The 27829-nt window shown below is 35.6% G+C and overlaps 2 protein-coding genes across 2 annotated transcripts; both read left to right on the top strand.

The window, feature by feature from the left end:
- The first annotated feature begins 1091 nt into the window (after nt 1-1091).
- Nucleotides 1092-23613, top strand: LOC126382166 (uncharacterized). Its single transcript, XM_050031947.1, has 11 exons — nt 1092-1182; nt 15215-15426; nt 16833-16899; nt 17526-17581; nt 18939-18957; nt 19398-19537; nt 20451-20532; nt 20823-20899; nt 21519-21537; nt 22223-22290; nt 22776-23613. The coding sequence occupies exons 5-11, from the start codon at nt 18940-18942 to the stop codon at nt 22825-22827; spliced, it is 456 nt and encodes a 151-aa protein (XP_049887904.1). The 5' UTR covers nt 1092-1182; nt 15215-15426; nt 16833-16899; nt 17526-17581; nt 18939; the 3' UTR covers nt 22828-23613.
- Nucleotides 22934-27591, top strand: LOC126379559 (uncharacterized). Its single transcript, XM_050028362.1, has 7 exons — nt 22934-22941; nt 24071-24116; nt 24457-24524; nt 25457-25475; nt 25774-25929; nt 26440-26547; nt 27023-27591. Exons 1-7 carry the CDS (start codon nt 22934-22936, stop codon nt 27044-27046), a joined length of 429 nt encoding a protein of 142 aa, XP_049884319.1. The 3' UTR covers nt 27047-27591.
- The last annotated feature ends 238 nt before the right edge of the window (nt 27592-27829 follow it).

Genomic DNA, 27829 nt, shown 5'->3' with positions numbered 1-27829 from the left:
AACTCACTTTATATATTTATGATTAAATTAATATAGTATTTATAAACCATCCATTTATAAAATTACATATTCCAAGTGCAGTTTAATACATTCAGTTGTAAAAACTAATATATAAAGCCCATAGAGCAAGTGTTAACATTTTGTCGAGGGTAGGCACAAAAACTATTATTCGGCGTAAAACAGTATCCTATATGAGAAAAGTTTTTACCGCTGTTATATTGAATGTGGCTTGAAAATGAGCCAGTCGCAGTCGTAATTAAAAGTGAAAGTGAAAAAAAAAACAATGGATTGGTTCATATTGTTCTGTGTTTTGTTTATGGTGAGTTAGTTGTTTTGTTAGTTTCAATAGTTTTCATTAAATACTGAATATATCGAGCTCGGTGGCGCAGCGGTAAACGCGTTCGGTCTGCGATTGTTGAAGTTAAGCAACTATCGCAAAGGCCGGTCATAGCAACAAAAAAAAAAGTTTTCATTTCGAGCTCCTCCGTGCTTCGGAAGACACATTAAGACGTTGGTCCCGGCTGCATTAGCAGTCGTTAATAACCATCAATCCGCACTGGGCCTGCGTGATGGTTTAAGGCCCGATCTCCCTATCCATCCATAGGGAAGGCCCGTGCCCCAGCAGTGGGGACGTTAATGGGCTGATGATGATGATGACTGAATATATTAGTCAATGGTGTCGATTCCCGCAACCACCAACTTAATTTAAACTTTTGTCTGGATTAAAACTAGCTGCATCTCTTTCGTGCACGTATTAAGTGAAGGACGGCAATAGGACGGTAACAATTTTAAATTCTGTCAAACTAAAATTAGGTTAAGTTTGTGTCCACCCGAATAGACACCACTGTCACTGAATATTGATATCTTAGAATTTCTGATCAAAAGTGGCTGGGTGTTTTCTGTTGATTACTTGCGGCTGCGCCTATTACATTGGGGTGTTACATTATGTGTATATCGGGAATGTAATTGAGTAATGGGGAATGTATAGGTAATAACGTCAGAAGGGTTATTCTTAAGACCAGTATAGATGTATAGTGACCACAAATAGGATAATAATTATTTTTTCTTTCATTTATAAAGGCACCTGATGTCACTCTTGTAAGTGGAGGAGGATCAGGAGAATCAGACACCAGTCGTCATAGAAGTAAAAGTATTGCTAAGCAAATAGTGGCGTTAGCAAGAGTGAGTATTTCTTTTTAGTTAGGCTATAGAACTGACCAAAACCACTGATCACCTGATTGTCCGAAAAAGTAAGATGATTCCGTGCTCCGGAGGGCACGTTAAGCCGTTGGTCCTGGCTATTAGCCGTAAAAACATCTCCACCAACCCGCATTGGAGCAGCGTGGTGGAGTATGCTCCATACCCTCTCCGGTTGATTGAGGGGAGGCCTGTGCCCAGCAGTGGGGCGTATATAGGCTGTTTTTGTTATGTATAGAACTGAAGTTGTAATGTTATAAGCTAAGACATGCTTAAAGAAGTGAAAACGCTAATTCAAAGGCATCGATTGGCCTGAAAATTCTGATAACTACAATATACAAAATTCCACTTGATATTAACATCATGGTCTGAATCATCCTCCTTAGTATTCGTTAAGATGTCTCTAACACACACTTGTGAATTATACCTAAAGACGGATCCAGACATTTCGAAGCATGTGCGCCATGCACCGCGAGCCTCTCAATGTGTGTACATTCATATTAGTGGTGAGGCATGTGCTACGCACGTAAAACACGTTCCGGAACAAGTGGCACACAGCGTGTGGAGCACTTGAGCATGAAGCACATAACTCGCAATGTGTCTGTTTGTATTCACCTTCAGATATACAAGAGAAATTGCATCACCGAATCCTCATGTGTTTTATGGTGGTGTAAATTAATTTGTCATTTTCTTATGAATCACAGAAAAAATATTAAAAAGATAAAGGAGATTGGACTTTTGATTATCTTAGAATGTGTTACACAAGCCATATCAGGGGCATTAGATGGCTCAATAATAACCCTGACTCAAGGGTTGGTGATATTGGTGAGCCCTATCTACTTCACAACCCTTATGAGAGAAGAAGAGAGTCATTTTAATAGGCAATAACTGAGCTTCAACTATCAAACACATAGTGATGCTCGTGTCATAATGTAATCCTAGATGACCTCGTTAAGTGTTAAACTAAGTAAGCTGCATGTAATAGTACCCGTTCTTAAGCAAATTCCCTTCTAAGGCCTCATTCATAAATATGTGCGGGAGCGGAAGGCATTCTCTAAAGCCTCTTCATAGCATAGAATAAGGAATAATACGTCGTATAAAACCAGCGGCTGAGCTAGGTTTACCTCAAACCCCCACCACCCCTCAGTCTTACTTTAGTCTTCAATCGTATTGGCGTCTGACGTCACACAGATGCACGTGTACAATAACGTCAATGTGTAGTATCTGGTGCAAAACGAGATGTTTTGTGTGAAATGTCCGGGGTGTGCTTATAGATCGAAACTTATAAATAATTGGGTACTCAATAAGTTTCACTTTAGCCTTTGATCCCGGTTACTATTTACTGAGGTTTTGGTTAGTGGGCCTATGGCGGCTCAGTAATAACCCTGACACCAGGTTTGTTGAGATCGATCATCCACCTCATAACCCATATGAGAAAAGAAGATGACTCAATTTATAATAAAGATCATGGAAGAGAAGATAGATGGGAATAGATAATAAGAAGGCAAACGTCTTGTTTTATGAGGAATTCAAAAGCATTGCCTTCGGAAAGAGAAAGTCGAAAAATACTACACCGACAAGAGCGTGATGAAGACATACCATTGCGATTTTTTTTAATCCATGGCCGAATGTCCAAACAATGATGAAGTATCTATTTGGATGATGGGCTGATAATCAGTCACCGTACCGTTAAGTAACATAATCTGCCTTGAAGAGTATAGTAGTGTCTTGACTGGGTGCACTGGAATATTTGGCTTGGCCATTTCGCTACCATCACATGAGCGTAAGGTGAATACTATTTCATGCCGTCACCATGTGCAACAAATTTATTGACTGTTCATTGTCATTCTGTTATATAGTTCTTTTAGAGACGAAACGGATAAGCCCCATATTTTGCTTGACGTGTAGAGGTTGTAAACTTATGCTTTGTATAGTTAGCCGGTGTAAAGTGAGAAGCTTCGCTCTATATGAGATCTGATAACTTTTTGATATTGCGATCGATATGATCTCGCCTTGGCAATAGTTTACATGAAAATGTTTATGTTGGGACAAAGTTTTATATTTCCGTATCCGCAACTGCATCACAGCCCGCATCCGCGCACGCATCCGCATCCGCGTCTGTTGTGGGTAGGCAGAAACAGGTAACAAGTTTAATATAAAATCGATTTGGTGTTAGCTCTCCCCATTATGTGGGGAGGCTTGGGTTTCCAATTATCTTGCATGCATAATGATATAGTTGCGGATAGTCTGTGTGTTTGTAATATGATCTGTTGACAAAAATATTTAATGGAATCAGGCGCATCTTAAGCAGATATCTAGTCGAGTTTTTGTTTTTAAATTAGAATACAATACAAGTGTTGACAAGTTTTATACTCGAAATATTCATTCCTTAAATCATTTTTTTACAGCTTGCTGGTAGTTTATTATAAAATGTTTAGAGACTCGATCCGTATGAAAAGACTATAGTCTTCCGTATTTCTAGACACGCGGTCGCGTGTCAAGCCAAGTTCAAGGAACAGAACTGGCGAGCCGCACCGTGTGTAATATTACACGAACCATTTGGAGCCACTTTTGACCCCCTCATAAATCAAAAACTATTTCACATAAACGTATCAAATTTGGCTTATATATTGAGACTAACAAGATACATATGTGTTCTAAATTTCATAAGCTTATCTCAAACGGTTATTTAGATATTAATGTCCAAAAATCCTAATTTTTATCATTGACTGACTGACTGACTGACCTATAGATCAAAATTCTAACCCAGTTCCAGATGACCTAGAGAGTTAAAATTTGGCATGCAGATAGGTAGTTAGATGAATACATAGGAAAAAATATAAAACTGACAATTTTTTAATATTTAGATTCTATTATGAACGCTTAACTAAAATACCTAATGAAGAATGTTACTAAGTATGCCAAATCGCTTGAAATGATGTCTCAGTAAAGTCTGTACGTATACAAATACACTGGTTTTTGTTGTAGTCAAAAATACTTAGAAGTTTTAATTTTATAGGCACTCAAAGTTTCGAAAAATACCGAGTCCCGCTAACAGTCACGTGATCGCTTGTGACGTCACAACGCGCCGCGCGGGCCGCGGCCCGCATAGTCGGTATTAAGTCGCCAGCAGTTATAGTAGTAGCTTGCGCAGTATTTTGTTGTTTTCGTCCTAATAATAGTAAATATTATTCGATTAATAAAATGGATAAAGGATTCGAAAAAGGGCAATCGGATAATCTACCTGAATTACCTATATGGATAAATGGTTGCGCATTATTTGTCAACAAATAGTGATTTTGTTGCCGCCGAAACGCGAGGAATAAAAATGCAATTGTGAGTGAACTTTCCGTGCTACTACTTATGCTTAATAGTTTATTCTAAATTGTTTTATCAAAACAAAATAGACACAGACAAGCGCCATCTAGCGCAAACCTATTGTAACAATTTAGTGGCTAGCTGGCTGCGTCCATATTTGTTATGATAGGAAATTGTAAAGTAAAAACTAAAAAAACCAACACATGGCGCTGTTAACCAACGCCAAATAAATAGAGATACAAAATGGAGTAACGACGAAGGACGCATTTTATTTTCCCGCTCCCTAATAATTAGTATATTGAACAAAGTCATCTGTTTCTTCAGTAGGTACCCAACTTATGTCATAATGGAAGAATGTAACTCAAATAGTAGAAGTTAACCTACCATCAATTTTTACGTTAAAGGCAACAAAATATGCACCTATTATACTTTTGTAGCTATTGGTATATATGTACATATAGGTAGGTACCGCTCTTCTTAGTAAATTTAAGAACCCCCGCGAACCACAGACTTTCTATCGGCCGATAGTTTGGTCGGGCTTATAATCAGTATGAAGATGTATGCAAGTCTGCATACTACAACGATTTGGTATCGGCCGATAAATAAGTATGATGGGCTACTCAACTGCGTTCAAACTGAACTATCAGCAAACTATCGGCCGACTGCTATATCAGTATTGAGCTCCTTACAAGCGCGCACACCGACCGATTGTTTAGTCGGCCGATGGTTCACTTCGCTCCGAGTTTTGGAGCCGGAAGGTCGTGCATTCTTTTTATTATGGCACTGTCTAGTAATTTTGAATGCATCGTGTAAAATTTTCCATTTAATAATCTATCACTGTAGATGGGATGCACCCAATACTCTCGGACTCTCTTCTTGATTTTTCTCCTCCGTTGTATGAGAGCAATTATAATATTTCTGGACAATATTTTACTACGAGTAACTTTCGTTATGCGACAGCTCTCTGCAACTGTAGCTTAAAAACTGAATATCGTCGGCCGACTGTTGCCTAGCTTAGGCATATCCGTTTTAGTAGGTAAGTATCTAGGTATACCTACTTACTTATTTACAATTAAGAGTAGGTACTTATACTCGTTTTACATATTATTAACTGGGATTAATTATTATTTTTATATTTAGCGCACATCAAATCAATAGTGTAAAATCATTATCTACTCATAAATAATGATAAAATAATACCTAAAAAAAGTAATGATATCCAATCAAAAACATAAATGTGAAATGACAGCCAAGTTCAATACAATGATAAATGCTTGGTTGTTGACTTCAACGACAAAAGAAGTGAGATCTAAATGGGTGCCAAGTTCAATGGTCAGTCCTGAATTTATTTATAAGTAACAGTATAACATAAAATATCTTCTTATAACATAAGATAATGTATTGTAGCCTAAGCTCTGTCTTGGCTAGTTTTTTATAAACCTACCAAAGAATTATTATGTTCGATCGTTAGTTTCTACCAACAATCCGAATTTTCAGAATTATAAAATAAGAACCGACAAATAAGTACTTGTAGTTTTGGAACTTGCGAAGGCTATAATTCATATATCAAAACTAGCCAAGACAGAGCTTAGGCTACAATACATTATCTTATGTTATAAGAAGATATTTTATGTTATACTGTTACTTATAAATAAATTCAGGACTGACCATTGTACTTGGCACCCATTTAGATCTCACTTCTTTTGTCGTTGAAGTCAACAACCAAGCATTTATCATTGTATTGAACTTGGCTGTCATTTCACATTTATGTTTTTGATTGGATTAATTCTTAATAAAGTCTTCTCAAACAGAGATTTAAATCAATTCAATGGTTCTCAATATTAGCCAGAACACATTCTGGCTGTCTTACACATTCTTAGGTGTGCCTAAGACATTGAGCACCACGGACCTCCGGTCATGACAGTTTTTGATTTATTAAAAATTAAAAAAAGTAAAAAAATGACAATCTTGCAGCCGTAGTCGCAAGAGGACCTTGTATTCCAAATTTGATTTTATGCAAGAAATGCACCTTGCATCAAATTATTCTTTGTTTACGACAACACGACGCGAGATTTAGAGTGGAGTTGTTTATTAAAACGTAAAAACAAGGTTGTTGATTGGTTTCATCCTGTAGAAGGTTTATAAAGTAAATTAAAAAAAAATAACCTTGACTTTGAGCTTTTATGTACAAACGTAAATTTGAATAAATACCATAAAGGTGGCAATCTTAATCGGTAAGAATGAGACTTTTGTATGGAGTGTCAGTCAAGCTTATTCTACGCATGAGCAATAAGGCCGGCTTTTGTGCTTTTCTGTATATGTTATCTTTATCTCTGTATGTCCATTGTGCTCATTAAAGTATTTTATTTATCTATCCAGGCATCGTAGACACTCGCAGTGTCTCTCCCTTCCCAAATCAGAACAGCAGCTTCAAACAAACAGAAATCAAAGCGAATAAGTAATCAATTCCTTTTGCCATCCCTATCTACTTTAAAGAAAACTAATAAAAAAGTAAAACCATCCGTATCAAAGCTATTTGCGGTGGCCAATGAAGTAACGAAGGGACCTGCACTTGAAAATAGATTAAAAAATTCTAACCGGTCGTTGAGTAAATAATTTGATTTCATTCCGCGCAAGATATTGGTTGAGCGTTTGAGCTGGGTAAACTCTGGAGTTTGTGAATATTTCTTTTTGCTTTCTTTTGTTTCTTTGCTGTGGACAATATATTTTTTTAATTAATTTCATGCATTTACTTTAACATGCTTGCTGAGTTTACTTGTGTGTATGTACTTTAGCATCGTCGAATTAGAATCGGTTTGTTTTTATTCTTAAATGTTTTAAATAATATAAGGTCAAGCCTATTTCCCGTTGGGATAGGCAGAGACTACGGAATCCTACTTAATACGATCCTGACACAACACATTGGGTCATAAGGTGAGGGAGAGTAAGGAATTCATACCGAGCAACTTAGGCTTTATTCATCATCCTATGATTTTGTTGTCATCATAAGTATCACATCTACATAGATTTTGTATAAAGATAATGTCACAGTATATTCACTCTTGGCAACATGCCATTCATCGTAATTGTTTCGTACTCTGGCGCGTTTAAAGCCATTTTTAAGAGACCGGCCCATATCTCATATGGTTCCTATATTCGGACTGAATCATTGAAACATGTGAACGTACTTGCTAGGTGCTTTTTTCCGTTCACAATTTCTTGAAGTCCCTACAAGTTATATGTGAGCGACTGTAGCACTCCACTTTCCGATCTTAACTACTCGAAACGTCCGTTCATGATGAAAGTTCGCGGTAGACTGCTCGATTAGAATAACAGAACACGTCCGCGCGACACGACGACTCTGTAGTGACTGTCTCGAATTCATTCAGCTATGCCCCGTACGCCACCTGACGTCGGAGCGTAGTATCTTCATGACGGCAGTGTTTTAATTACATGTTAGTTTTTAATCGGTTTTTTTTACTTCTTTATTAAAAACGAACTCAAACATATATAATTTATTATTATCAAATGTTACTCTATTTGAATAGTAGTATGAGTATGCAACGTCAATGTGTGTGAATTTATCCCTTACTCAACCTTGTTGCCCATATCAAACGTAATCGAATTTACCTTTAAGTTTACTGACACGTGAAGTTTAGGTAATTTAACGTGTAATGTAGGTAACCATGAATATATTACTATCAAATTTTACTTACAGTAAGTTTTGTTTTAGGAAATGTGATGCATCATGCATCCGAGCGCTTTTGATTAATCTACATAATAATCTAATCTAAAGGTAACTGAATGACTTACTCCCTCATCACGAAATTTCAGAAATTACTAGTCCAAGAAGTCACAATTTTTGCATTGGGGTTCATTAAAAAAAAAATCAAAAATGTTTTTGATTTTGTTAATAAGATAAAGATATAATATAAAAAAAGAAGTCATATGTTTGAGGTAGGGTACAATAGTTATTAAGTTTTACAAAATGAACAGAGGTCATTCTAATGATTTATTATACTTTTACAAGATTAACGAAACATAATATTATATGTCTGAGGAGAACGGTGTTTTAAACCGGCTAGTTCTAGTACTTCAATGTGGCGAGGATTTAAAAAGATTTTCATTGAGTGGAAGAACTGAAACTGATGTGTCAGGTTCATGTGGAATTCTGTTGTCTCTACTGACTCCAAAAAAGGTGTGTGTAATCTTATTTATATCCTGTTGGATAGAAAATAATCGATCAGCATAATCTCGACTGCATATAACAACACTGGCTTCTGTATTTTGACAGATCTAAAGTCTATAACTCATACCGCGCATTGAAGTTATTGTAATTAATCACTAATTGTACTGAAGTAGACGTTTAATAGTACCTAGTATGTGTTTGTTGTTTGTTGTCAAAGAAAGGAAACACAACAGTGTTTCCTTTCTTTGGAAGGCAAGTTAAGCAGTTGATCCCTGTTACTACTTATTGATGTAAGTATGTAGTCGTTACACGAGTCATGTCAGGGGCCTTTGGCGGCTCAATAATAACCCTGACACCAGGGTTGATGAGGTTGTTACTCCACCTCATAACCCGCACGATAAAAGAAGGCTATGTATTTGTGTCGTAATCGTAAGTTGATTCACTGCTTATATAGCATGAAAAGCGCGCTTATTCAGTGTTAACTTTAATGTTATTTGAACAAACTAACGATAAATAAATAGGGTAGGTTGATTTAACCCGAATGCGTAAACAAGTCTTTGACACACTGTATATATACGTATTTAATCACATAAGTTCAAATGCAATGGAAACTACGCTCAAATGTACGTTTAAATACGTAGGTAATTCAAAGGGTTTTTTTTACTTACAATATATATTTTTTGTGTGTATTAAAAAAAACAAAAACCACCGCTTCAGTGACTAGTGAATCTCTTTTTAATTCGTAATTTTAATCTCATTATAGATTGTATAATGATGGGATATATCCACGTACAAAAGAATACTAGCGCTTTGATCCACATTCAAATGTTGATTAAAACCTATTCAAAATTACTCGTGTGTTGAACGTCAAAAGTTAAATTGATTATAGATTAATGAAAACTTCATGTAAGTACAAGAAGACGAACATCTGTTTATCGGCTGCATACGTAGCATACTTATACTTAGTATGGTAATGGAATAAATAATAATATGTCGTAGCAGTGGTGTCAGAAGGGTGGGCGTTAGAAGACAATAATGGCCATCATTAGTATCACAATCATTTTTTTTACTTCCACATAGTTTTTGTATCACGATTAGATAGTCACAGCATAAGGTTCACACTCATGGCAACGTCACGGTATTCGTAAAGGTTACACAGTCTCTCGTAATCTAGCGCGCCTAAGGACGTTAGCGCGAAGGGTCCACCACCCATGGTTCCTATATTCGGACCGAATCATCGGGACATGTGAACGTACTTGCTGGGTGCTCTTTTTCGATCACACTTTCTTATCGTCCCTACAAGTTATAGGTGAGCGACTATAGCACTCCACGTTCCGATCGTAATTATTCGACACGTCCGTTCCTGACGAAGGTTCGCGGTAGACTGCCCGACTAGAACGGCAGTGCACATCCACTCGACACGACGACTCTGTAGTGACTCCCTCGACTTCACCCAGCTCTGGCCATACGCCACCTGCCGTCGGAGCGTTGCAACTTGATGACGGAAGTGATGTAACTTCATTTTATTTTCCGATTTGATCAATTTCTCTTCTTAATTCATAACTAACGCCGACAAATATATTGCTTATAGAAGGATAATTCTTTGCCCCGCACTATTTTGTATCGAGCGACGAGATAGTTACGGGGTTTACGTCAGTCTCAAATAAATAGTAGCCTATAACTCTCCCATCATCATCTCTCTAGCATTATCCCGTTTTTCACAGGGTCCGCTTACCTAACCTTAAGACAGATTCAGATGTTTTACAGAAGCGACTGCCTGTCTGACCTTTCAACCCGCTTAGGGAAAACCAGCCCAATACAGGTTAGGTCACATACCTATGAAAATACATTTCTCGGGAATGTGGGTTTCCACGCGATGTTTTCCTTCAAACACCTTAAACATCTTACAAATTCGACAATCATTGATTTAGTCCTGCGTTCGATTCTACCAACTGGGCTACTACGGCACTAGCCTGTAACTCTCTATAAAAATATAATTACTTATAAAAACTTGCTGCGTTGGATTCTGTTGAGCGACGTGCTAAGAAGTTGATCGGCGACAGGAAGCTGGTGGAAGCCAAACTGCATAGCCTAGACCACCGCCGTAAAGTCGCCTATCTGTCGGTTTTTTACAGATTGTACTTCGGGGAGTGTGCACAGGAGCTCCATCGGCTCATTCCACCAAGTCCATTCCATCTCAGGACATCCAGACGTACGGCGGGTTACCATCCTTACTTGGTTGACATACTAATCCGCACCAAGCGCTTCGCTTCATCCTTCATAATGCGCACAGCCAAGGAAAGGAATGGGCTGCCGGCGTCGGTGTTTCCTGACTCTTTTAACCTGGGGTCCTTTAAATCACGGGTGAATAGGCTTTTTCTGGGTAAGCTCATTCCAACGTCGATCTCTTCTTCTTGTAGAAGAACGAAGTCAAGAGCAAACCCATCTTAATTAAAAAAAAAAAAAAAACAATATAATGGTTTGAAGACATTTTTGGTTAGAACCACTAGAAACTTCAACGTTGCATCTGAACTTTTTACTTTTATAAGTACAAATATACTCCGAACCACAAGGACTGAAATACAAACAGTATGGTCAGTTAACATGCCATGTTTTTAACCAGACTTATCTGTGCTTTGTAGGACACTAAAAATGTATGTTGTTGAGTATGGACTAAAAGTCACTACCTGAAAAGTTATCCGGTGAGAGTCACAATGGCCGGTAACTCGGATCCGATCGTATTGATGCAATCCTGACGTCAGGAGGCGGCCAATCAGCTCGCGACACCGAACACTTCAGAACCCCAAAATCGACTCCGCCGGCGTGGTCGACGATTTTCCTCATTCAACCTTATCGCTATCGATTAACTAGGGTCGATTATTTTTTTTAAATATTCTTCCTTTCAGACGACGCCCTGAGCCGAGGTTCGCGCCCAATTGGGGACCCTCAGCCATGTTGTCTTCAATTTCGTACCGGGTGAGAGCTCTCAGCGCTCCCCAATTTTTCCGGCCAAGTAGTTAATGCCATCTGTGGCAAATCTATAATAAGTCACGTCAAAAGAAAAAGACGTCAGGATGGCCGGTCACCCTAAAATGTTATTTCGTCTCTAAAATAAGTTGGAAGCAAATTTATGTGATAAGCACTAAGCATTAATAGAGAAACAATGATTGAGCACCATTTCAACTATAAGGACGCTGACCAGATACTAGTGACCGGGGATTCTGACGCTCACGTTATCCGTCACTAGCCGAATCTGCCTTACGTACACTCTCGTAATGTTTTCATCAAAATTGTGTGGCCTCCGTGGTCCAGTGGTTGAGCGTTAGGCTCACATTCCCAAGGTGGGGAAATATCACAAAAAATACTTTGTGGTCACTAGTTTGGTTAGGACATTACAGGCTGATCACCTGATTGTCCGAAAGTAAGATGATCCGTGCTTCGGAAGGCACGTTAACCCGTTGGTCCCGGTTACTACTTACTGAGTAAGTAGTCGTTACATGAATTTTATTATGTCAGGGGTCTTTGGCGGCTCAATAGTAACCCTGACACCAGGGTTGATGAGGTTGGTAATCTACCTCACCACACGAGAGAAGATCAAAATTGTATGTCATATTTGAAGTATACTTCACACAAATATAAATTAACAATTTGTTGTAAAATGCATCCCGCATTTTCAAAAATCGCTTGTTCTTCGTTATTTATGGAACGTTCGTGCAAATATTTATGTTCCCAACTGTTTCGGCTGTATGTGACCGATCAGTCTGTTTGAATCAGCCGTTGTTTACTTACAATACTGTTTGTGTTTATTTATCCAACCGAAACTGCACGAGCCAAGTATCGTGCTGTAGTGCATTTATCACTCTCGACTTGGCAAGTGAATATTCATGTACTGAAACACAAAATCCCTTTATCTACCAAGCAAATTACGGTTCGCGCTAGTAAACTGGAAGCCAAGGAAAGTGTTACGTTGAATAAATTATTTATATAAGTACCAACGCGACGAACTGTTGACGAAGATTTTAGACAAAGAGCTGATAAGGTCTGAGCATAGGTACTTACAACAAAGAATAATACTGCTTATAGAATGGTAACTTTCCGCCCCGCGCCAATTCGTATCGAGCGCCGAGCTACTTTTACTTCACCCCCTCTGGGTCTAACATTAGTTTTAAATGGCCGTAAGCCGCTAAGGAGTTAGAAGGACCGCGAATATTTTCTATCACGCTTACACTTACGTGTCAGGCGGTACTCGGTAACAATGAGATTTTGGTATGAAGTGTCCGGTGCGTGGTTTTAGTTACGAACAAAAAAATACATTCCAGCCGTACTAATTTAATAAAATATAAACGTAACTCTGTCTGTCTGTTGTCACAAGATACAATCCAAGCACATTACCGGCCTGAAATGTCGGGTGAAAAGAAGGTTACAAGTTTATATAAATACCTTTTCGATCGATTGTATATTTTAATAATATGGACTTAAAATCATTAATGTATAATATTTTACTATAGCTTTAAACTAAGACAAATCAATTTTGGTACCATGAACATATCTGCTTACTATAAAAAATTAAGTAACTGGATATATCCGTGAAGGTAATAAAAAAATAAATGAATGACCCAAAAACGACCAATTAATTTCCTTTATACAATTTCTCGTGGAATCTGCGATAGCAATTCAAAACAGATGAACAATAGCGCATCGTAAACAAAAGGGAAAACCATTACCCTATAAAACTGAAAAGGTTGACGCATAATATTTTATACAATTTTACTGGATTGTTTTCATCTTAAAAATTGTATGGGATCCTGTTGTTTCGTAAAAAAAAAAAACAAAAAAAAAACAATTCGCAAAATTACTATTCGTCATTTAATTTTTTAACAACTACAAATTGATACTGAGGTGTTCAATCTGTGAATAGGTTTTTCATTTTATTTTCTTCTTATCGTGTAGGTTATGAGGTGGAATACCAGCCTCATCAATCCTGGTGTCAGGGTTATAATTGAGCCGCCAAAGACCTCTGACGTGGCTAACGACCTCCGATGTAACGATTACATCATCATAAAAGAAATACAAAATATCAATATCGTGGTTTCATTTTATAAAATGAATTAACTGAAAAAACTACGAGTACAAATATTTGTTATGTCTCATTATTACAATATGTGTTTTATTTATCAAAATTGTATGTTTTGAAAATAATTATTTGTAAGAAAATTTATGCAAATTAAAAAAAAATATTTCGTTAAACATGAATAAACCCAAACCAGTGTTTTAGATATCAGTGGTAGAAACGCTGACAAAGTGCAAACGTAACTTAAATGACAACACAATAAATTCGCTTTGAAACAAACCGAGTGTATCATTAAAACGTCACGTTAGGGAGTACTTAGAAATTGTGACGCCATAAGCCTCATCCTTAAAATGTGATGTGTAAGACTTACAATTTGCACTGTCATGCAAATCAACAATTGCTAATTCCGTTTATAACACGGTCCGCTAACCTTACATAAAGTTATTTGGAGGCTGATTTTGACTTTAAAAACTTACCTTACAACATAGTTATGGATTTCATCATCATCATTTCATCTGTCTTACTTCATTTCGAAGAAAATAATTCCTATAAATATTACAATAACTTTAAATCCTACTTACATAGAAATAAAGAAGGTGAAATTATTATTGTTCCGAAGGAAACACACGTAGTACAAAAGAGAACGAAATTTTATTCACAACGCTCGCGATATAGTTCTTGTACAGAGCTACGCAGTCACCGTCACTTCACTGTACACTGTACTGAATACTTCACCGATCACTTCACTGAATTGTTATGTAATTAATAGCGGGTCACACCAAATTCTCGGCGAGTCGGACTCGCACTTAATCGGCTTTTTACTCACTCCAGAATTTTTCAGGTTCCAGATTCTACAACAATTGTTTTTCTGGAGAATTCCCCTGTACGAACTTTTTTGGTTGTGAACTCGGTGTTTATTTTGTCTATGACAGATTCTGATATGGTGTTAGTGTCGAACCGTTAGTATATACTGCTATATTTTAGTTTTCAGCTATTTCTATTATCAAATATCAAAGAAAATTTTAAAAATTCATGATTGTATAGACGTATTTCAGTATAGTGTGCCTCTAAATTTGCCCGCCATTGTATGCCTCGGAAGTCCGACAGACGAAGTTTCAAAGTCCAGAATGATTTCCTTTGTTTCATTACCTTGTAAAGTCTTCCAAAAGTTCCGTTTTGACTTGTTGAATCCAGTTTAGTAATTCTATTTAATAGTAATTTGTCTAATACTACACGTGTTCATAATTCATGATCTCTCTAGCATTATCCCGTTTTTCACAAGATCCGCTTACAGTTCCAGTTTTTCATTGGAACGACTTTGAACTACGACCTTCTAACCTACGACAGCCCAATACAGGTTAGGTTACATACCTCCAAAACGCATTTCCCGGGAATGTGGGTTTCCTCACGATGTTAATCATTATTTTTTATATTTTCAGAGGAACAGATACAACCCGTTTCAAAAGCATGAAATTGACTTAGAAAGTCTGATTCCTCCTAAAGAACGTAACCGCCATGTTGCGGCTAATCCTCATCATATTCGTGTAAGAGCTCAGGCCCTTGAAAAAAAAAGTAATAAAAATAAAAATTATGACTTTATACATGAAGGCAGCGATAGTGTAGTTAACACCCAAGATGTGATTTTACCAGAGTAAGTATTCGATTTTTCAACCAACATCAATTTTAATATCAATCACAGATTCTTAACACATTATTTACTTAACTTTTCTACAATTTAATACTTATTCTACAGTTTCTATTATTTATTTTATAATGCAGATATGACTTCTTGTTATTCATCACTTCTTAACTTTGTTCTTTTTATACCGTTGGTAACCTGTAACTTTTTTACATTTATACATAAGTTTTACATAAATATTATTCTGGTTATCTAAGATTCAGGCATTGCCTATTTTGGAGACCCCTGTCTTATTCCTCCAAACTCCAAAATGATGCAAAACCTGCTTTAGTTTTTTTTTTAATTTATATATTTATTTTATTTTGTGCAATAAAGACTATTATTTTTTTTACATACTTAACATAATATATAATAATTCACTCTACTACTACTCTATACAGGACATAAGTAACATCGTAACGAACACTGAGGAAGATGATTCAGACCATAATTCTGAGTTAATATAAAGTGGAATTTTCCGTCGGAAATGGTCTGAATCATCCGTCAAAGTTTTCATTACGATGTTACTAACATCCTGTATACTTACTAAAACTAGAGCTTTGTATTTGTCAGGTAGAAACTACTTTGTGACTTCATTTATCACATATATCATACATTATTAAGCTGTAAATTTTCCTAAAAATAGAAACGAAAATCTTCTTACTTATATGTATCATTTTAACCGAAGTCGGGTTAGGTACACCATTTTATAACTGAATCATGGTCTTTAAATTTTATCTCCCCCAAGGACCACTTTCAAATTAATCGCGTTGCTGCAACGCTCAGTCGCAACATGTCTCACTGCAACAGCACTGCGCTACACGAAAGCGGTGTAACAGCAATTTTGCTATTTATAACAGTGTTAATAAAATGATCTAATAAAAAAAATATAAAAAATATAGTAATAATAATATCCACACATTCCGTATCTGTCGCACAAAACTAATGCAAGTGTTGACTCTGATATACACTCGGCTTAGGCGAATATAAGGTAAAAGAAAATATAAAAATAAATAAATATTTGTGATAAAATATTTTTCAATTTAGGAGGCCTGTACCCAGCAGTTGGACGTATTATGTTATGAAAAAGAAAACCGAGGAGGTAGGATTTTTGCTAAGTCAGACTAATTCTTACTTAATAAGAAAATAACAATGTAATAGTGGCGCTTGTTCATTGTTCGCCGATCAACAACGTTTAGAAATGTCTGGCTCTGAAGCTGTCAGTCGTTAGATGGGTGACGGTGTAGTAGCTTTTCACTTCAAGCTCTGCCGCAATGGTAAAACGCAACATCTTCAGTCTAGGCTTTAGGTACAACGTCAGAATTCTTATTTTTATGCGTTTATTTCTAACGTTACTCAAGTGATTTACATTTTTATAGTATCATCAAAGGAACAGAAAGCGGAAAGTTTCCAATTTCGCGCAGGGAATCAAATAGTCACATTTTAGTAAGTTATATTTGATTTTATTCTAAATAACGTTTTAAGCACGAATATTGTATGCTGCTGTCAAAGCCAAAGGATGGGTTGGGGGTGAGCATGGTACTCCGCTAGCCACAAGTTGGAAGTTTGACTAGAGATCGACGATTCAACGGTGTTAGGTTGAAAATTGTATACGTGCGTAACGCTGTGTAAACTTTATTAGCGCGCTCTAGGCCATCTGCGTTGAATGTTTAACGCCATCTGGATATTATACGCGGAACTAGCTGGTCAACTAGTTGGGTCCACCACACAGGCACAGCAGGGCGCCGGGTGGAGTACGGGGGCGAGAAATTCATATCCGCGATCTAGTCGGCTGGATGGGATTGTATAATGCCGTCATCTTGCAGAAATGACTTATAATACGTTGCTATACGTCTAAAATATTATATCAATATACTCTAGATAATTTCGTAGAAATAAGTAGTGGAGTGGAAGAAAAGAAGAGATGCCTTTGCCTTGGAATGGGACATAGATGGCCATTTAATATTAAATTAAATAGAAGAAAACGACTTCAAGTCCACAATAAACCAGCTTAAATAAGAAACACCAAGAACTAGTAAAAGAGTTGTAACGCGAACAAAACTTTTTTGCAGAAAGCCATACGGAAAGTTATCGAGACGGAGCTCATAGATCGATATGCAGATAGTCTGTAAGTACCTAACCAAGCATAGAATCGTGAAGCTGATATGTCTGACAAAGTGGCCTTAGCAAAGTTGCGAACGGGAACGGGGTAGATTGAAATTGTCACTGTATGTCACCAAACACCAATCCTATTTTATTTGATTACACTGTCTTTTTTCGTAATCGTCGCTTCAAGTCGCTTTCAATACGGTAAATGTATGTTTGAATTGAATGGTCTTAAGTAAGTTCTAATCTTAGTGGGCGCAACTGGGAAAAATAATCGACTTTACATAAAATACTATTATCTAAGAAGATTTTTACGTCATATAATGACTAAAAAACATATCTTACTTGCCTGTGTTCAGCAGTGGATGAAGCTACGCGAAGGTACACGTGATCGCCATTGGAGTGTACGAGTACCTACGGAACATGTAAATCTTCAACATTTACCAATTGTATTTTTTAAAGATTCACTCACTTGTTACATAGTAAACTATTTTTAACGGGTCTATACGTGATTATTATGTTAAATAAGGTAAAAAATACCTTAATAATTTTGTTTTCTCGACGCGCATGTTTCGTCCGTGTTGCACCGATGGTGTCACGGGATGACTGACGTGGGGCGTGGTTGTCATTGCAAAGGTATTGTAAGTGTAACTACCCTCACTTCACTTCTATTTATTTTCGGAATTTTGGTTGAAAATGAATACTTAAACACGTATCTACCCATTAAAATATTTGACCATTTACAAATTGTTACGCAAAAAATAACAATGGGATATCTGACGTGAATTTATTTGCCTATGAAGTGAATACTTTTCTATATAAGACAATTTAATACAGAAAAAGAAATAATTAATGTGGTGTCTCGCCATGGTAATGGGTAACAAATAACAATTACACATTGGTATTTTGGTTACGCACGTCCGTCCCGCATGAGCAGTAAGCTAATACTGAACTGACAGCGCTGCCCCGTCCACTAAGTCAACATACATTTATTGCATACAATTATGCATACACTACAATAATAATTAAGCTTCCTCCGCTCTGAAGTGAAGGCGCATCATTAGGCGTGTTATAATTACTTATTAATTTTATTTATTTATTCATCAGTCCTTCTCTGAAGTGCATCGTAGTCTGTATTCAAAAAGCATCTTCTACCAAATAATATACAGTCGAGCAATGTTAATTATTATTGTATTGTTTCATTAACATAATTAATTAATATAAGTACATTTATAATTGGATGCTAGTTCCGGTTGGCAACAGATAAGCTTACTAGAATGTTGTACAGCAGTGCCATTGGATATACTAGTATTTTTTTGTTAATTTTTATATGTTTTCGTTTTGGTAAAAAACGACTAATTGCGTTAATTGTCTTACAGAATGTATCGTCCCGGAAGAGTACGTATTATTTATTATAAAAGGAGACTGGGCGAAATAGTTCCCATCCTCGCGGCACGGTATACGAAGGTTTCCACAAAAAGATGCAGAAAATACTATCTACGGCAGATAAGCGTCGTGCAAACCCTGCAAGAACCAATATAGATGTAGAATACGAAAGTAGATGCTTGCTCAGACTTTGATTCTTTGCTCAGAATCTACTGGCGCAGATTTTGATGCTCATTTGCAGAAAGATACATTAGGGCTTCTTCAATACAAATAACAAAATCTTTGTTAATTAATGTCATAAGAAAAGAACAGTACTTCTACAAGTAGGACAGAAGACGTACAATAGAACACAAAGTATCCGTATCTTGGACCAATTTCCATAAAAAATGCCCAGTCTCTTTTCTCACTCTTCTTTTTATTTGTCTTTATTAAATACTTGCTATTTATTACAGAGGCATAAAGAATATTCCAGAGAACACCCTGGCCGTACTTTTGTAGATCCAGGCAGAAATATTCTGAAATCGTCAGCAAACTATCCGGCAAAAGAAGAAGAAGCCGCTGTGTATGGTAATCCTGCCAATATTGGTATACGGTAAGTGCACATACACCCATGGGTCATCTATTTTTTTTAAATGACAAAATTAGAAAAATCTTTATTCAATAGGTAACAAAGTTGCATAATAATAATAATAATAAAGGCACCACATTTAGATTAAACTGTCTTAAGGGGCCTCTACGTGTTGGCTTCGGCCCCATGCACGCCTTCCAAAAGTCCGGGCCTCCATAGGCCTGAGATATGAAAAAGATACAATAATAATAATAAACGTTTATTGCATTTTGGCTCGTTTCGAAAATTTATCATTATCATAATCTCTCTAGCGTTATCCCGTTTTTCATGGGGTCCGCTTACCTAACCTGAAGATTTGACAGGTCCGGTTTTTTACAGAAGTGACTGCCTGTCTGAATTTCCGACATATCAAGAAAACCAGCTCAACATAGGTTAGGCCACATACCTCCGAAAATGCATTTCTTGGGAATATGGGTTTCTTCACGAAACCCACATGTGGATTTACTCGTTTCTAAAATTATGTTAATATTTTTCTTATCTCGGCCCCTACAACAATTGTAGTTTCTCAATCTGTAAAACCGAGGAAAAGTAGCACAGGAAAATCTCAGAACACAGCTGTTGTCTTAAATTTAGTACCGGGTGAAAGCCTTCAGCGCTCTTCATTTATCCAGCCAAGTAGTTAATGTTATATGCGGCAAATGTTCAAGTCATATAAAAAAAAATAGTAATGAAGAGATTATAATATAAGGGGGGCTAAAATGGCCACATCGAAGCGATTCATCTGAAAAAGCAACATTGCAATTTGACATTTGCGAATATAAAAGTAAGTGTGCAATGCAAACAAATGTTAAACAGCAATATTGCTTTCTTAAATGAATTGCTTCGATGTGGCCATTTTAAGCCCCAAAGGTAACACTTTTATTCTTTTTCGTTTCAGATACAGTAAAGAAGCCGAGCGAGTTAAGTACTCAGATTTCAGGAAACGTAAACAGGATGATGTTGATGATGACGCTGATGAGGTAACTGTTCTGCTCGTAAAAGAACTTACTAAAATAACAAATTAAATTAATCTTTAAAAATAGATTTATGATGAAGCGGGTGAAAGTGGTAGAGTAAGAAAAGGAAGATCTAAGTTATTATAATACCCCTTAAATTATTAAAATAAAACAATTGCGGGCAAGGGCTCCCAATAATAAATTAAAATTATGATTTTAAACGGCATTTATTCCGCGGCAACTATTAGGAAATTTGGGCGGTGTGCAGCAGAATTTTTTTTTTGCTATACTACTAATTAAATTATATTACTCAGGAAGCCGTGCTAAGTTTCCTCAAACACAACGGAGGGGGAGGAAGAAGAAGTGGACTTCAATTAGATATTGATCCAGTGTAAGTAATGAAAAAATGTATGAACTCAAATTAAAACTTACGCATACTGCGAAAACAGGAGAGTCCGATGGCGACTTTTTTGTAATTTCTACTTTATATACTTTTCTTGTTTACTGTTTTCGCAAGGCATGAAATCAATTTATAAAATATTGCTCTTGATCTCCAAAAAAAAAAAAAAATGATGTAGGTAGTACAAAAAATGGTATTATCTATTTTTCCTTTGTGATTTTATCACAATCGCTTTTTAAATCCGACGCCGTTGTTTCAATTATTCATAAAACTGATTTATATAAAAAAAAAACCAACAGCTTAAGTAAATCTGAAACAATTTGTGATTAGGTAAATAATATAAAATATGTAGGTAAACTTCTTAATTGAATTCAATGAATTCGAATTTATGAGTTTGAATTCATGTTTGCACGTCGTGTCTAGGATTTGTGGCCGGTTAATGGTAATAGGCTCGACCTTTATTACACGGGACTTAAACATAGCTGGCGACCAGTAAGTGTGGCGTGATGCTATGTTATGTTATATTAAGAAAAAATTAAATTCTGTATATTGAAATATTTTAAAATTATTTTAAATTTTATTTATTTATTTTATTTTATTTATTTTACAGGCAGACATTTCCAATAATAGTAAGTATACTTATGTATGTTATGACTGCGAGCCATTCGAAGAGCAATGCTTCGACTTCATAAGAGAAGAAAATCCTTAACAAGACGATTTAATTTAAGATCGAAATGCAATATGGAAAAAAGCAATACATTTACATTCTTTTTTTCAAATATTTTTAAATATTACGCAAAAAAAAATTACCGTCTATTAAAACTTTCTGATTTATTAAGATGGAATTATTCTAAACTTGTCGCTGATGGCATAAACTACTTGTCCGGACAAATGAGAAGCGCTTCACCCTGTGTAAAATTTCAGACAAAGTTACAAAGGTACCCATAACGCCCGCGCTATGATCAATTTGGATTGCATAATCATCATCTCATCGCATAATAATTATCATCCTAATGCACATGCAAAATACGGGTTATTTTTTTTTTAAATGACATATGTATTTTTTACTTACCTGCAAAAACGAATAACAATCATGCCTAACGACTATATAAATATTTTTATACCTATTAAAACATACAGGGTGTTACTAACATCGTAACGAAAACTTTGATGGATGATTCAGACTATGATTCTGGGTTGATATCAAGTGGAATTTTCCATCGCAAAATTCATGATATTTTTGATGATTCAGAATGATAAGCTGAAAATTTTTGTTGCGATGTTACTAAAACCCTGTATATTTTATAATTGCAGAGACATAACAGATACAAAGAAAGAGAGAGAGACAGATATCCCAGAGCAGAAATAAAAAAATTGCCGGGGTAATTATTATTAGTTACATTTTTACATTTAAAAAAATATTCAAATAAAAAAAATCATACTAATAAAATATAATACAATAATTGTAAGAATTTAGCTAAGATCAAAGTTATCTAAAGATGGATGGAAGAATTTTCTGCTTAGCTTAAGGCCACCTATTGTATTTTTTTATCCTGCCTATAAATTGTTATTTTTCCTGTGTGTTTATACATTTAAAAAGTTTTGTATTGTAGCCACTAATAAAAATTTTCACGTTTTTTGTTTTCATTTAACAGAGTCAACAAAGATATTATTCTGGTATTTAATTTTAAAACATAATTGCTAAACTGTAATATTTAACTCCAAAAATAATTATTTTTATTTAAAATTTGATTGAATTAAAAAAAGAAAAAATGCGCGCTTTGAGAATAAATGCGTAATATAACTTAAAAAATACGTTAATCCATTCCATGGTATACTACCTAACTAATAATACGATACTTTTCAGAAAGCAGTTCTTAATGCTGTGCATAAAAATAAACTTTATGGATCGTAAGTAATAAAAAGAGCGATTTAAGTTTTTTTTTAATTATCCTGAAAGGCTTTCCTCTCTAGGCAGTATATTCTGTAAAAGACCAAAAGGATTAAAAAGGCCACATCGAAGCAATGAAGGAGTTTCCAGGCGACGTTCTCAAAAAAAAAAATAGATGGCGCAGGATACCTTCGTTTAACCTTCTTATAGTTTCGTGGTTAGCAGACATATCCATCTTTTATCTTTGTTTTTGGCTAATGACACTTGTTATTACACCCAGGCACAATACATTTTCCATCCATTATAATTCCGATAACAATAAGCCGCAAGAGAAGTGTGTCAGGATCGAAGCAAATGGAATTCTATAGTCTCTGCTTACCCCGGTGGGAAATAGGCGTGAGTTTATGTATGTATGCATGTTTCAATCAATATAGGTAGCAATTTAATTCTAAAATATCTGTTCCAAATATCAAGCAATAATTGATTTATTATCCCTCTGTCATCACATCATAATTTTTTGAATAATGATTTAATCGAGCAATGAGAAAATAGGTTATTATCACGTTAAAGATAAACAGCGCCATCTATATATATTTTTTGGGGAACGTGGCGTGGAAAGTCTTTCATTCGTCTGAAAAGCAATATTTCAATTTGCCATTTGCGCGTGTAAACAAAGTGCGTAATGTCAACAAATGTCGAATAGCAATTAATTCCTTCAATGTGCGTTTTAAGCCTCCCAGATCTAAAATAAATTGAATTAGTAAGTGGTCAACATACTCGTGAAAAACGGCATAATTAACGCTAGGGAAATGTTGATGACAAAAAATATAATATAGAATATTTGTACCTACTTATGTTTTTCTTTTTAAAAGTTACAATTATTGTATTTCTTTCCAGAGACTCGCCAATAAAAGTAAGTATTTTATTATTATAAAGTATAATATTAAAAATTTAATTATAATAAAATAATTTCAACTTATTTTATTTGGTTATTTGTTGAATAATTATTTCTCATATTTCCTATTTTAACAACTATTTCTTTAGGTAGCGCTGGGACCCAGTGATTTGAAAGCAAAAAACTTGTAAGTATGTACCTAATAATAATAATAATAATAAATAAAATGTTTCTTTTTTGTTTTTAATAGCGTATATTACTTAATGTTTAAGATAAAATATATAAAAAATATATTTTTTATTGATAATATTCAACAACGACATTTTAATTTAAAAACTTAAAAATGTGCGTCTCATCAGTTTTTTTTATGCTACAGAAATTATCGACCCCTGCAAAAGTATCTTAACACCGATGAAACGCTGGTAATTATTTTTTTTTATGACTCTTTAGTGTCTACAGTTGCTGCAATGGTTCTCAAATAGTAGCCCGTGGACCACCGGCAATCTGCGAGAGCTAAACTATGGACCGCACAATATTGTAAACTTTAACTATATTCGATGACTATTTAAAATGAAAGTTCCGAAAAACTACTATTTTAGATTGATTCAGTTTATTTTGTAATCTTTAGGTCCGTGCTAATAATTATAATATAAAAGTGTCCTTATTAAAAAAATGCTGGTAACCAGTGGTCTGGCTTTCTGGACTTGTGATAAGTCCAAAATTGACGCGTAATTTATAACTATATCTTATTTTCATTTTTAGTCGCGAACGTATAGAGATGATGGAAAAAGTGATGAAAATGATAATGACAATAGAGCTAATGAAGAACTGTAAGTACTCGTATTTACATACATACATACATAAACTCACGCCTATTTCCCACCGGGGTAAGCAGAGACTATAGAATTCCATACTCGTACTCGTATTTGTACTGTTTAATTTGAATATGGAAATTATTCATCCTCAACATTATCCCGTTTTTGACAGGATCCGCTTACCTAACCTGAAGATTTGACAGGTCTAGTTTTTTACAGAAGTGACTGCCTGTCTGACTTTCAAACCCGCGGAGGGAAACCAGTCCAATACAGGTTAGGCCACATACCTCCGAAAATGCATTTCTCGGGAATATGGGTTTCCTTACGATGTTTTCCTTCACCGCTAAGCACGTTATAATCGTTTAGGATCCAAACATGAACTCGAAAACAAATTCGGCTATCATTGGATACGATACCTGTGAATAATTTATCGGTTCATTGAAATCATTATATTTTATAAATTCACACATTATAATTATGTACTCACGCGCGGCGGTAGGAATTTTTATCCGGCCAAGTAGTTAATGCAGCAAAATACAATAAATCACATCAAAAACAAAGCCACAAGGACTAGGTACCTCAATCAACTGTCACCACACGGCTCATTATCCTTACGAACATTATAGTTATCAAAACTGACTTAAATTGTCGTCTCATTACGTATAATTCTGCGTACACTCACCCCATTAGAGACTTAGGCGTGAGTTCATACGTATATTGATATTGTTGATGTGCATTCAAGACTATAACTCTCCGAGACGCCAAGACCATGTTGCTCACATCGTTGCCAAGTTGCAAAAGCGTCGCCAAGTGAGTTAGATGCCTGTCATACATTCCAACATAAATTGTTGAGGACCATCGCTCGTGGCGTGGCCATGGCGTTTCGGTGAGATTTTACGGCTTAAAGAAAAAATATGTTTTCTAATGTGTATGTTTTTTTTTCACAGTGATAGCGAGGAAGATCCTGTAAGTTTTATACATGCCACAGTAGGTTTTCTTATAGATTAAACCCTAGGAATATGATCATAACATGGCAAAAGTTCAGTAATATGAGCATAAAACTAGATTAAGTTTAGTGAAATGATTAAAATGCTAACAAGAAAGTTTAACTAATTCATAATTCTATTACATTGTATTTGTGTAAATGAGATCCACGACGGACAGTTGATGGCTGACGAATTATGATGAAGATTGGTCTGTGATGATGGATGATGATAGGGGTGTTATAGAGATATCTGTATAATTATTGTATTTTTTGTTTAAGGGAGAATTCAGACGTCAGGAGAAGGTTGATGATAAAAAAAATTGCACTGATGATTTTTCGAAGACCGGAGAATCCAGTTCCGGAGAACGGAATAAAGGAAACCCGTACACAGTGTTCAAGGGCAAATATAAACAGAACTGGCTTTGGAATCACTTTGTAAGTACCTCCACTATAGAATAAACAATAATACTAAATGTAAAAAAGAAATGGACTAATTATTCTCGAAAATTGATCACATGTTTTGATAAAGTATTGGTTGTCAATGAGGGACTCATAGAACACTCGACATAAAAGTTACATAAATGCAATTATTATCGCGTTACTCTTAACGAAATTTTTACGCCACATAAATCATGGATGCCCTTTCCACTTTATTATATAAATAGTATATAAATAGTAATCCTGTGGTGCAACTAAAACAATTCTTGAGTTTTTAAACATAGTGAACAGGGCCTTAGTAAAGTTGTTAATGAGTATTACAATCGACAGTAACAGTGATAAAAATGTATGAGATTGACGCAATGTGACAGTCAATCTGTCACATTGCGTCAATCCCATACATTTTTATCATCGCCACTGTCGATTGTCATAATCGTTTGCAACTTGACTGAGGCCCTAAGAAATTACAACTGCTTGTAATACATAGATACTTACATAACTTTACAGATGGATGGTGATCATATGAATATAAACCCGTACGGACCTCAGTTCAACTCCTTAGGCCCATCGGGAACGGAATTGTTTTTCAACCGAAAATGGTGGTATTTTAATCAAGTAAGATTATTATTATCTATTATTACATTCATAAGTCATCGGCTGTTGCTGTTACTCACGTCCGTTGGCTTACCCTCGAGAACACACGTAACTTTGTTCGGTGCTAAGCGAGCCGTGCATTTACTGGTGAGAGGCTTCGAATATAGCTGGTTACCACCCTCCAGGCAAACCTTGCTAACATGGTTTCTCTCTTGCCTTGGTTTCCCTCTTGCCTTCCGCCCCGCAGCCACTTTTTTAACTATACCTATGGTAACAACAGGCAATCATCCTATCGACCCTTTAATGTTCAAAAGGACGCAATTCTTTTGTTGGTTTTTACGACACGCACTGAACGCAACTTTGTGGTCATTCCCAGCCGTCCTAGGGTGGTCAGTAAGATGTAACTATACAACTAAACAGTTAGGTAATTACCAGTAAATACTTAAAATTCAAAAGTGACTCGAAAATAAAATATAAACACTTACTTTTTTTTCAGGATGACTTCAAGCCGTTTAGATAACATAAACTAACCATTGCAAACAACGAAGAAAAAATAACGAAAATAAATAAAATCAGAATTATCTGATCCGTCAAATGTGTTTTCATAAGTACATAAATATATGTATCAAAAATGATAATAATTTACTTGCTAACAGCAATTTTATATAATTATAATAATATTACGAATGTGTGGTGTATCTATTAAATAATGTGTAATGTGTATCTAAAAAAGACTAGGTAAGTAGTGTAATTATGTTAGGTACCCTACCCAACTGTTATAAGTACCTTAATTTAAGCAAGTTACAATAAAATCTGCAGTGTTGTCGGCTTTTTATATTCCTACGCGATTCTCGTATTTTAACCTATCACACAATAATTATAATATTTAAAAAAAGTTACGTGTCTTTGTTTACAAGAAAAATATGTACCAACATCCCTAAAAGTCCTGATAAAAATGTATGGATTTGACATAAGGGGACAATACATATCAAGGCCATATTTTTTATCACTATATATGTCATATTCTGTTTGCTACTCGCCTGAGCTAGGGCCTTATATCATGGTATAAAGACGCCTTATTGTTCATCGTCACATTGCTCATTGGTTAATGGATAACCAATATATTTCGTGGGGATGCATGTATAGCTTTCCCACGCAAAAAAATACGAAACAGTATTTTTCAAGAAACTTCGCAGAGTAACATAATAATTATAATAAATCGCGGGCCACCTCTAGTAACGCACATATGTACGTTTTACGTTATTATTTAAATTCATTAATGCTGTTTTCAAATAAGAAATCA

The sequence above is a fragment of the Pectinophora gossypiella genome, chromosome 3 (genome assembly GCF_024362695.1).
Source record: "Pectinophora gossypiella chromosome 3, ilPecGoss1.1, whole genome shotgun sequence".
NCBI lineage: Eukaryota > Metazoa > Arthropoda > Insecta > Lepidoptera > Gelechiidae > Pectinophora > Pectinophora gossypiella.
The sequence above is the reverse complement of the archived record's forward strand: the minus strand, read 5'-3'. Positions and strand labels throughout refer to the sequence as shown.